The sequence below is a fragment of the Delphinapterus leucas genome, chromosome 6 (genome assembly GCF_059928025.1).
Source record: "Delphinapterus leucas isolate spDelLeu-1000000601 "Yukka" chromosome 6, BTC_Dleu_Yukka2, whole genome shotgun sequence".
Taxonomy (NCBI): Eukaryota; Metazoa; Chordata; class Mammalia; order Artiodactyla; family Monodontidae; genus Delphinapterus; species Delphinapterus leucas.
In genome coordinates this window covers 44,390,514-44,402,627 of record NC_143134.1, presented here as the reverse complement: position 1 = coordinate 44,402,627, position 12,114 = coordinate 44,390,514, and the positions used below count along the sequence as shown (strand labels likewise).

General features: G+C 48.4%; 2 protein-coding genes across 8 annotated transcripts in view; one reads left to right on the top strand and one right to left on the bottom strand.

Annotated features, from left to right (window-relative positions):
* The window catches only part of UBAP1 (ubiquitin associated protein 1), a 51,987-nt gene extending 50,840 nt beyond the window's left edge, over nucleotides 1–1,147 (top strand). For all 5 annotated transcript variants that reach the window (XM_089913091.1, XM_089913089.1, XM_022551548.3 and 2 more), the window contains one exon: nucleotides 87–1,147. In XM_089913091.1, the coding sequence (XP_089769217.1) occupies nucleotides 87–227 (141 nt within the window). In that variant the 3' untranslated portion in view covers nucleotides 228–1,147. The remainder of the gene's footprint in view (nucleotides 1–86) is intronic.
* A 55-nt stretch (nucleotides 1,148–1,202) lies between these two features.
* The window catches only part of KIF24 (kinesin family member 24), a 61,177-nt gene continuing 50,265 nt past the window's right edge, over nucleotides 1,203–12,114 (bottom strand). For all 3 annotated transcript variants that reach the window (XM_022551547.3, XM_089913087.1, XM_089913088.1), the window contains 4 exons: nucleotides 11,443–11,552; nucleotides 5,221–7,419; nucleotides 3,750–3,843; nucleotides 1,203–3,222 (listed from right to left, as the gene is read on the bottom strand). In XM_022551547.3, the coding sequence (XP_022407255.1) occupies nucleotides 3,082–3,222; nucleotides 3,750–3,843; nucleotides 5,221–7,419; nucleotides 11,443–11,552 (2,544 nt within the window). In that variant the 3' untranslated portion in view covers nucleotides 1,203–3,081. The remainder of the gene's footprint in view (nucleotides 3,223–3,749; nucleotides 3,844–5,220; nucleotides 7,420–11,442; nucleotides 11,553–12,114) is intronic.

Here is a 12,114-nt window from a genome sequence, read left to right as displayed (position 1 = left end):
AGCCCCCTTACACACATATTCCTCCACTCAGCTGTGCTGTGTGGCTGGACCCCTTTCTTGAGTCTGTATTCTTTTATTTCCCTTAGATGATGGAGTTTCTTCAGTTAATGAGCAAATTTAAGGAAATGGGCTTTGAACTGAAAGATATTAAGGAAGTTCTGCTATTACACAACAATGACCAGGACAATGCTTTGGAAGACCTCATGGCTCGGGCGGGAGCCAGCTGAGACCAGGCCCTGCCTAGGCCCTGCCACGGACCCCCCCCCCAGCCGAAGGCCCTGAGGAGACCACCTGTGGGGAAGAAGGGGCACGCTTCCGGATTTTCTTTTGGGGGTGGAAGGTCAGGTGTAGAGACTGTGTTTGCCAAGTCTCTATGAGCCTAGGTCCTGAGCTGGGGAGAAAGTGGGGAAGATTTGGGCGTGCATATGCCCCCGGAACTGTCCCGGCTCCTTCCACAGTAAAAGTATTTGTACTCTGAGAAGTGTCCTTCCCACCTTGGCCATCCAGAGAGACTTCTCTGGTCTTTCTGGGGTCTGTGTGGCCTCAGCCGAAACCTGTCCCAGCTGCCAAAAGGAGTTGGGGAGAAGGAGGTGGGAGGGCCAGACTCAGTGCTGCTCTGGGGCTAGATGTTTCCCTTCTCTGCAAGGGTGGACTGACCTCTAATCCAAGTTGAGTGCAATTGAAAGGTTCTTCCAGGGTTTTGTTTTTTTCCCCTTTTAACGATGTCACTTAGTGTTAACACTGGTTCTGCAATGTCTCTGAGGTGCAAAGAATGCCCTTTTCCCCTTGGGGCCCTGAGTTTGCCTTTTCTGCCAGGCAGTTACCATACTTCCCTGCCCCAGCCTGTTTCTTTTGGCCTGGTTTGGACCACAGTCTTCTGCTACCCGAGATTTTAGAGCCCCCTGCTCTAGAAAACAGTTGTCAGTTTAAGAAATCATTGGCCCCTTCCCAGCACATCAAGTGGGGAAGAAAGAGGCTGTGATTTAGTCACCCAGCACTAACTCCACCTCAGTTCTCTCTGGAGAACAGCCTCTCCATCCAGACCCTTGCTCTAGGATGACACAATGAATAACACCTAGTCATAGAAATCAGTCTTTGGTTTGTTTTGTATTATGTTGTACATCATTAAAGATCTAAATACAAAGGATATACAGTCTTGATGAATCTAAAGTAATTTGCTAACTATTTTGATTTTTCAGAGAGAACTACTAATAAAAATCTAAAAGGTATATCCTGCTGTGATAACTTCTTTATTGCCAAGGACTGTTATACTGCAGGGTGGAGGTGAGTGAGTGGTAAAGGGATTTGCTGGGGATGGAACAGGAGCTAACCATTTTCTGTCATTTCAGTACTTTCTTCCAACTCTTAGGCCCATGGGACCCAGGAGCTGGCCCCCCCAGTCTGCCCTGGTTTTCGGTTTGTAAAGGCAGGTGTAGACAAGGGTCTGTTTAAACTTGACCTAGCCCAGTCTCTGGGTCAAGGACATAGACATATGCCTTCCTGCAAGACTGACTGTGGCGGTGAGACAGGCTGGGCCTTCAGGGGAATCACTCAGAAATGAGGAACAAGCCCCTTGTCCTCTGAGCAGCATCATGCATAATTATGTGTTCCACAGGCAGGACTGGGATTCAGACTGCTTTATTAGCTCTCAGTAGTGCTGATGTATCTGATGGAACTAGATTTATCCCTAGAGTTTCTTGTCCTTATACTTAATACTGCCCCACAGTCCCTCCTGTGCTCTTGGCTTGGATGGGTCTCTAATTTTTTTTTAGTGATCACGTGAGGAGCGGGTACAGAACCTTTGGGCTGGGAAGCACCAAGCTGGAAAGAGGCTGCCCTCTGGTGGTCAGGTCAGGCATGGCCATTGTCTCAGAAAGCCCCTCTACTGGCCTTTAAAATTAATTAAACCCTTCTTTTAAAACCTGTAAAAGTTATCCTTTACCTGTAGGAAATCAAAGTTTCATACCAAAATGGTGCCAGGGCCAAGGGCTTTGACATGAATTTCAACTTGATCCAGGGTGGCCTTGGTTAAGTGGGCCACCTGGAGGCCACTTGGTATTTCTTAAGCTTCTTTCTGCTAAAAAGATACAGAAAGAACTCACATGAAGGTGTGCGTGTATGTGTGTAGAACTGCTTTACTCCTCCCTTCTTTCACTCTCATCTCACACTACTGACCAGAGCACTCAGTGCCAAGACCCTGAACACAGGCCATTGAGGGGGGATTAGATGGCCAGGGCAGTCCCGGATGAGGGTGAGGCTAGGAGACAGACTTGCCTGAGATAACTGCAGCTCTTCCACTATTCCGTGAGGGCGTGGGGGTGAGGATTCACAGACAGGAGCCAGAGCATGACGCAGGTGGATGGTCCCAGCACAAGGTAGAGATTGGAAAAGAATAATGCAGTGACGCGAGCACCCTCTTCTGTCTAAATACTGGATTGCAGGGAGGGAGGGGAACTGGAAGCATAAAGCCTGTCCCACATCTGCTGCTATTAAAGACATCAAGGTTTATTCATTTTACATTTTCAAAAGCTAACTAAAGTCCCAAATCAATCTCCAAGGGCTGATGGGGCAGAGCTCACCCTCCCCCACCCCACTAGCACCAATGTTTTCATTTTTGACCAAGTCCTGGAGAAAGGCACAGAATCCAGCTGATAAAACCTCTGGGCTCAGCATGTTATCTTCCCTAGCTTGTGACCTCAACACAACCTCTAGGTTACCGCTGACCATCCCCCCCATCCACTGATCCCCAAATTTAGAAACATCTACAGGGTTATTAGACCTAACTGTATTTCCTCAGACAAGGGGTCAGTAAAGGCAAATCCTCCTCCAGTCCCAAAGAAAAGGGAGGGGCCTATTAAGTTTTTCAGGCTGATCTGTCCTTCCTTACAGATGCTCCTGTGCTTAGAATTGAGGGACAGATGCTTGGCCCTGAGAGAGGGGCTGGGGCCCAGCCAAGGCCACATGTGGCTAGGGAGAGGCTAGCATGGGCAGGACCAGGGAGTGGGTTCTGATATCTGTAGGGGGACCTGGCAGAGGCCCTCCAGCTCTTGAGAGCCCAGCCACCACATACTGGATCTTGTTCTAAGACACCGCTGTCCTCTCAGGGGCCGCAGCTGGCCTGTGACAGGCCAGGTATAGCTGCAGCTGGCTCCTCAGACTCTGGATGCACTTGGACTTCAGAGCCATGATTTCATCTAACTGGGTCACAAAATCTTCAAAATCCTGGAAAGGAAACAAAGGACAAGTGGAGCTTTTGCTGTTGCTGCCAGATCAGCTTTTCTAGTCCCTTCTCTTGTATGAAGATTTCAGAGCCCAGGCCCTTCCTCCAGCTGGAAAATCTGGACAGTCACCATGGCACAGTGTGGGACCACTTTTCTACGCAGAGAGGTATTTCGCAGGGCAGAAGGGTGGTTTTGTAGAAGTACCTCTGGCCTGCATAAGGCAAGTAAGTCACTGTTACCATCACAGGGAGGGGCAGCAACAAGCCACTAGGGGGACAGAATGGCAAAGAACAGAGGCTGGAAACATTTTGGCCTGGGAATGGGGAGTGTAGCACCATCTCCCACCTGTCCTTGCACGCCCTCAAGCCAACTCAGAGGGGTGGCAAGAGCAGGTCCAAGGCCTCAACAAGGTTAGAGTGTGACAGCAGACCCTTTCTGTACACACAGCTACATCAAAAAAGCATGACTGTCAAACTAGCTGCAGGCTAATTCCCAACAACCCCTGAGAGTCCGGCCAAGACCACTTACATTAGGAGCCAGCTGGCTCATCAGGGTCTCCTCCTTGAAGCCCAGCTTGGCCATTTCATCCAGCTGTTCCTGGTGTGCTCGGATGAGTACCTGCCTGGGAACCAGAGGGGATGCTGTGGTCCTCCGGGCCTCCCGTCTCTCCTGGGCAGCTTTCTGGAAGTGAGCCTCATTTCCAGGCCAGGAGCTGCTTCTGCCCAAAGAGGCCGAGGCTGTGACCAGGACCAGCTCCCCAGCACCTCCTGCCCCTCACCCATTCTTTTCAGGCCTTGTCAAGGGGCTAGGGGGGTACAAATGAGATTCTGAGAAGAGATGGGCTTCTGGAGCAGCCCCCTGCCTCCAGATACACTGAGGCACAGGGCTGGATGCTGCTTCTCCTCCACAGGAGCTGCCCACATCTTCCCTGCAAGAAAGCTCAAGGCTGTGCCACTGCAGCTGGCACACTTGGCACAAGGTAGAGCCAGCCACCTAGCCTGCTGTGATTTCTACTTTCTTTGGGGAGTTCAGGGACCAAAGCAAGGGGGTTTGAGCTAGAAGCTGGAGGACCTGCCTTCTGTCAGAAGAATCCAGCTAATAAAACCTCTGGGCTCAGCATGTTATCTTCCCTAGCTTGTGACCTCCAACCTCTAGGTTACCACTGACCATCCCCCCATCCTCTGATCCCCAAATTTAGAAACATCTACAGGGTCATTAGACCTGACTGTGTCAGACTCCACTGATGGATAGAGACCACGGAAACAGCAAGACTGTCTACCTTGTAGAGGTGCACATCCCTACACGCCCTTCTCTTCGCCCAAGGCCCAGGCCTGAGCCCCAGCGAGCAGCTGGCAGACGGTCTGCCCAGGTATCAGGAGCCCTAGCAGAGGGTCGCAGCCTCACATAGGAAGCATCTGTTCCCACAGGCCTGCCCTGCCTTCCTGCTCCTGGGCCTCTGACGCTGCTAGACCTCTTGCCCTCCTTTCTCTCACATTCTCAAAGGCTCTCTCATTCTGCTGTACCATCCACAGCCTCCTTCGGGGAAAGCAGCACAAATCACCAGCCCCTGTTTTTTACCTTCACCATCTTGGAAGGTGACCAGCCAGCCTTGGCTCTGGGGTCACAAGGCTGCTGCTGCTGTGTCCCTGGGGAGCACTTCCAGGAGCACAGGCCCAACAGAATGAAGAAGAGGATTCTGATCTCACCATAGGTCTTAGGCTTACTTATAGGGTCAGATCCTCCCTTCTTTCACTCACATCTCAGCTTTCCCAAGCTTCTTTCACTCACATCCCACCTACCCTACCTGGCAGGCCTGCTCCAATACATTTTATTCCTGCTGTTCATGTCAGATGCATCTAGGCAGGCTCCCTTGATAAGGTGGACAAAAAGCCTTTCTCTGAGCCAACCACAGCCATTCCCAGAACAGACAAAACATTCAGCTGTAGTGGGAGTAGGGGTGCCAAAGGGGCTCAAGTCTAGGTAGGAAAGTCCAACTTACTGTGCGTGCCCCAGGATGGGCTGACGGAGTGTCCTGGCAGTCTTGGGAGAGCCTAGCCTTGCTAAGTACCTTGGGATTGGCCTGCGTTTGAGCCACGCGATGTCCTCATTGTAGCAAGACAGCTTGATGGGGTCTGTGGACAAATCCAGCTCCTGCCAGCCAAGCCCTGCCAGGTGCTTTCTCTCCTGGGCCCAGGGCTGGTCAGCCACATCACTACTTCCTGTTTGGGGGGCGAGTGTAGGCCCAGAGTGGGGTCCCCCAGTATGTATGGTGAGGCAGGGTTTTTCTGGGAAACCCTGGGAGCAGCCCAGCTCTGTCTCAGCATCGCCATCATAGTGCCCCTGGGAGAAGAGTGCAGTCTCTCTGCTTTGACAGGGCTCCCCCAGGTCAGCCTCCCTGTTGGGCAGCTTGTCAGGTGGGTGCTGATGGATGGGTGACAGGGACAGAGCTGGAAGATCACCCCCAGGCTTACTGTCAGGGGGAGATGATGAGAGCCACAGGTGCTCAGTTGCTGAAGACATTGGCAGGTCTGCCTCTTGATCACCAGATGACACTGTGTGGCCCACAGCTGGCCCCCCTGTGTCTGCTGCCACTAGACTGTGTGCAGCTCCATCCTGGGCCGACTGCTCCAAGGGCGGAGAGCCCTCATCATCTGGGCTCTCCAAGAGAGACACGGTGAGGGGAGCCATCAGTCCAGAAGCATGCTCAGAGCATGTGCCTAGTTCCCCTCTAGAGTCTTCTCCTTGGAAAGGGTTACTGTTTTTCATTGTTCTGGTTGCCACAGTTGGGCTATCTTCACTGACTTCTCTCAGAGGTGTGCTCACTGTGTCTCTTTGGTCTGGGGATCCAGGAACTGTGATGTGGGATAGTGAGAAAGTGCAACCATCTTCCTCCAGGGATGGTGAGCTGCCCTCAGCCTGCCGAGGAACCTCATTTTTGAAGGCATCCTGTCTGAGGTCAAAGGCTGGGCTGCCCCCCCTTTTCTGGTTATATACAAAGTCTACCTGTGAGCAGTAAGGCTTCTCTGCCAGGTTTTCTCCAGGAGGAGGCCCTGAGGAGGTGGAGTCCTCCTCTCTGCTCCAGTCCAAGGGCACCTGACTTGGGCTGTGGCCGTGATCAAGTGCTATCCTGTGGCTTGCGGGGTCCCTGGAGTACATCCAGCTTCCAGTTAGACCCTTCTCGTCACCTTCTGTCCTGGGGCTAAAACACAGACTCTGCCGCCTTTCGGCTACCTGTTCCTCAGGACCTTGCTCCCTCTGATGAAGGAAGAACGAGCCTTCGCTATTCTCCAGGGTCTTTCCCTGCTTTGTGGTCCTCTGACAGGAAACATGTGAAAAAGAATCTTCACTGAAATCGCTGTCATCAAGGTCCTCAGCTTGGGCTCCATCATGGCTCTCACAACAAGAGTGGAAGGGAGGAGGGGTGTCATTCTGGAGCTGCCCCTCTGGAGGCCGGGACTGGCATAAAAACCTTTCCAGTGGTTGGTGCTTTAACTTCTGTTGGAGGAGAGGTGGCTGCTGGAACTGCTGGTGATAGAAGCGCAAATGTTCTTCCCTCTCCTTCTGATGTGGAGGGATGTCTGTCCAAGCTTCAGAGGCAGGCCTAGTAGGTGTGCCCCCCTTGCTGCCCTGACTGTACTCTACTAAGTGATGGACGTTGCCAAAGGAGAGTTCAACTCGTGACACAAGCTGCTTTTGCACTGGCTGCACAGTCTGCACTTTCTTGCACCGGGAGGGCAGCTTACCACGGACTGCTTCTTCTCCGGGGGCCCTGCTTCCCCACCCGAGGGCAGTTCTGTTGCCGATTGGATTTTTCTCAGAGCATGATGCAGCTGATTCTTCTGCCCTTTTTTTGGCTAAATGTCCAGGCCGCATGGTTCCTTTGATAGAGCTAGTTTGAATGACCCACTCTTGGGGAGGACTCCCTCTAGAGCCACCCCTTTTACCAGGAGCCTTAGGTACACAAGCAAAAGGGATATTGGCTGGGTGACTGGCCAGAGGATGGGCCTTCGTTCTCGTGGAGTCAGGTGCCACTGTGAGTGACTGTTGGAGCCCCAGCTTGACTTTTTTGGGAGAACACTTGTCCCCTGGCAGGGCCACAGGAGAGCTCTGAATTCGTTTTGGAGAAGAGTTTCCAGATGTTCGATTTCGACTGCTAGCTGAAGTGCAACATTTAATGCCTTTCTTTAGTTCTTTGACCCTGTAAACGACCATTTTATATTAAATGTGCATTCTTGCATGTTCTGTAACTTCTTTCCTATAGCTTTCAGGGAAAACAAAAACCAAAGAAAACTATTACAAGGACTGGGAATTACTTTTTTTTTTTTTTTTTTTGTGGTACGCGGGCCCCTCACTGTTGTGGCCTCTCCCGTTGCAGAGCACAGGCTCCGGATGCACAGGCTCAGCGGCCATGGCTCACGGGCCTAAGCCGTTCCGCGGCCTGTGGGATCTTCCCAGACCGGGGCACGAACCCGTGTCCCCTGCATCGGCAGGCGGACTCTCAACCACTGCGCCACCAGGGAAGCCCCTGGGAATTAGTTTTTTATCTGGGAGAGAATTGGAGGAAATGGGGAGATTCTATTTCAGCATGCAATACCTCTCTTTACCTGAACAAAGAAGACCAGTGTCTTCTCTCAGGACAGTAGTGTGCATCCAGTATTCCATGATCAGGAGAGTTCTGGAAATACCACAGTCCCATGTGAGGGCCAGGCCAGAGGAGCTAGTCTCAGAACTATGCCCATGCAGGGCCCATGCCACGCTTCCTGAAGATCGGCCAGCTCAGGAGCCTAGTGTCTACCCCTTACCCAGTCTTCCATAATCAGAGTCTTCTTTTCCCTGCAACCACCTCCTTTCAGGCTTCTCTGAGAAAATGAGTTCCCTCGAACCTGCTGGGCACTTCAAGAAGCAAAAGCCCTCTGGAAATAAGCAGGCTTGTGCTAATTCCATTAAGGAAAAAATGACCTGTCTATTCACAGGGTTTCTCAACCTTAGCACTAGTGGTGTTTGGGGTCAGATAATTCTGTGTTGTGGGGAGCTGTCCTGTGGAGTGTTTAGCAATCTCCTTGGCTTCTACCCGAGATCCCAGCAGCATTTCTCCCCAGTCACAACAATCAAAATTGTCTCCAGACATTGCCAAATGTCCCCTAGGAGGCAAAATCGCACCGTAGATAGAGAAATAGAGAACCATGCTCTATTTTACAAGGGAATTTTAGAGAGCATGGAAAAATCCAGAATTAAGTCTCTGCTAGGATTCAGTTGCCAAGATCAGAGTCTCTCACTCTGTGATATCTAAAACAAAATACAAACAGTGTAAGAATTTGGATTTACAAGGAGACATCAAGTAAAATGTGACTCTCCAGTAGTTTGTTCATAGATTCTGCGTTGAAATCCCCTAGGTGGGAGCAGTACTTCTGCCTGGGAGCTCCCAGAAAATGTCTTTTCCATTGTTTTGATTTTAATCCACTCAATAGTAGCCAAATGACCCCTCTGGCCATTACTGAAGACCAATATAGTAAACCTGACACTGAGACTTGACTTAAATCTTCCTTTTAGGTCTGAGAGGCAAGGCAAGCAGATAACACAGTAAGCAAAGAGACATAGGATGTGACTAAAGACACGTGAATTGTGTCCTTGGGCCTTTGCTGAGGTATTGCAGTAGGGCATACATCCACGGAATGGGTTGAGAGGTCCCACAGCAAGTCTAGATGGTTCCAAATTACTTCCTGTTATAAAAATCTGAGCTATTAGTTTTGTTAAAAGAGAAACACCAAAATTTCCTCCTAGCAGTCATAGTAAATAATTCTAGAAACCTGAGGGTGCCAGAAGAAATCTTACAGATAATTTTTGGTCATTGATGCTAAAGGCTTCCAGTGTACTCTACCTTTTACCAAAATCACTCCTGTTACTGAGTTCTCTTCTGATACACCTGTTAGGGGTCCAGCTGGAACTTTATTTTTGGACTATTTAGCAACATTCTTCTAGTATGTGCAGAGATGAAAATTTTAAATCAGAGGAAAATTTTAAATAAGCAATAAAATCATCCTCTTCCTGTGTGTGTATGGATTGTTACCAACAATTAATTTAAACACATAAAACAAATGACTTTCATATTTATTTTCAATAATTTGTCAGACTGCTTTAAATGGAAGAGATTATTTCTATTATACTTATTCTATTTTTTAACCAAAATTATTTCAAATAATTTCTCAATCGTACTCAATGCATCCCCTCTGAGAAAGGGTTACTTTCATCCTCCGTTACTGAGGCACTGAGAGGAAAGTCTTGTTCTCTGCTCCTTAGTGATGTTCTTACTTCAAGTACTTGATATGTCTGTGATTTGGGGAGTGAATGGGGTTATGAAACAAGATTGACTTAGGGTTAATAATTGTTGAAGCTGGGTAATGGATACATGGGGGGAAAGAACCTGAAGCCATACTGGTTTTGGGGGAACAATTTTGGATCATCCCATGTCTTCTATCTGATCTCAGTCTTCGCTGTCTTCTAGTAGTGCTAGGGTGCTGGCATTAGGAAACCATGCAACAAGAAAACCTCCTCGAGGAAACTTATGCCTATTATAGGCATACTTCATTTTATTGTGCTTTGCTTTTTGGATAGTGCGTTTTTTTTTTAACAAATTGAAGGTTGGTAGCAACCCTGCATAGAGTATTGGTGCCATTTTTCCAACAGTCTATTGGTGCCATTTTTCCAACAAGTCTATTGGTGCCATTTTTCCAACAGCATTATTTTAAAATTAAGGTATGTATATATATATTTTAAAATCACTTTACTGTGATCTTTGATCTATCGTGGTGGTCTGGAACCAAACCTGCAATATCTCCACAGTATGCCTGTAATATTACTATTGTTAAAGTTAACATATAATGAGTGTTCACTATTTGCCAGGTGTGGTGCTAAGCCCTTCAAACATATCGCATCAGTGATTCCACATAACTGTTATATGAGATAGGTGCTATCATTATCCCTGTTCACATTAAGGAAATTTGGGCCCAGAGAAGTTGCAAATTTGTCCAAGACCACTCAGCTAGCTAGTGGCAGAGGCAGGGTATTGGCCCAGATAGTCTAACTCCAGAGTCCACTCTGGTAGCCACTTTGTAAATGATCTCTCCTATTTAAATGAGATAAGGTACACAGAGAACCTCACTCAAGCCCCCAAGCCCAGAAGGAGCTCCTCCTTTCATTCACAAATATTTATTACACATCTACTAGGTACCAAGTACTGTCTGGGCAGGAGAGATACAGTGGAGAAAAAGATAAGGTTCCTGTTCTCACAGAACTTAGATGGTAGCTTCTCTTTCCTTCCCAATGAGTTTCATTAAATGCTATGGATACTAAAGATTCTTCAACAGTAATTTTAAAAAAAAAACAACAGGTTCCTCTCAAATAGTCTGTTAACTTTGGAGATGGATTCTTGGGAGACTGAAGAGGAGGTGTTGTAAGACAGGACCAGCAGCAAAGCAGCCAGAGGAAAGAATGGTAATGAGAGCATTTTCATACGTGAAGGAGACACGTGACCCCAGGGTAAGAGATGGGAGGGACTCTGGCAGATACCAAAGTCACTAGAGCCCTGAGTGCTAACTGAGAGCACCTAAGAGGTGCTAGTTCTGCCACCAACTCCCAGTGAGCCCTATTAAAGTTTCCACCCTTTTCTGGGCCTCAGTTTCTCCTTCTATAACACAAGGTTGGTCTCTTCTGGACCTACACAGCTCTGAGTACTTCTGCCTTGACAAGTAATAGGTATTCTATCCCTAATAATTAGAGCTGAGGCTAGCAGGAAGAAAACCTCACTAAGCCTTCTACTCTGGAGAAATATTTCATCTCCCGCTAGCCATTTAAACGCCACTGATGGGGAATTCCCTGGCAGTCCAGTGGTTAAGACTCCACGCTTCCAATGCAGGGGATGCGGGTTTGATCCCCGGTTGGGGAACTAAGATCCCACATGCCACGCGGCGTGGCCGGAAAAAAAAAAAAAAAGCTACTGATGGAGTTTACTTCTAAACAAAGGAGCGTGTCACCTTCCTCTTGTCACATTCACACTTGTAAAATGGCAGGGCCTCCTAGGTCACATTCTCCAAATGACCAATTGCACATTCCCCTGGCAGTAGAATTACTGTCCCAAGAACAGGCTTGTGGAGCTCAAGGTCAGATCCTTGTGTGTGTATCACACACACATACACACACGACCCGCCACCTGAGGGGGACTCACCGGTCAGCATAGCGCAAGGTATTCAGAGTGTGTTCGGTGGCCACATGGCTTGGCGAGATGTTGGCGATCATGCAGGTTTTGGCATTGCCAATGAAAGAGTCCTTCAGAACCTGTTTGAAACAGAAGGCAGGTCAATGAAGTCAACTAACCAAGGGCCTACTGACTACTTACTGTGTGCAGGACACTGGGCCACAGTCACCCTCACCCCCTTCTATGAAAAGGTAATTCACAAAAGGAGAAACACAGTCAATAAACAAAAGGTACTCACTTCACCACTAATCAAAGAAATGCAAACAAACCATTTTAAAAAACTAAAATTTTTGCACCTATAAGATTAAGACTCATACTACCCTGCTCTGCTGAGGGTCTAGGGAAAGGGCGCTCTTGTACACTGCTACACTGCCTGTATACCGTGTAGCATGAATTGGTACATGCCTTTGGGAGGGCAGTTTGGCAATATGGTAAAAATTTGGTAAAAAATGTTCACACTCTTGGTTTGGCAATCACACTTCCAGGACTTTATCCTAAAGAGATAATAATTGCTCAATTGATCCCCCCCCCAAAAAAGTATACCCAGGATATTCATTACCTTATTATAATAGTAAAATTTGGAAAATCTACAAGTCTATAAACAGGTAACAAACTAAATAATTGTAAACTGCATACAACCAT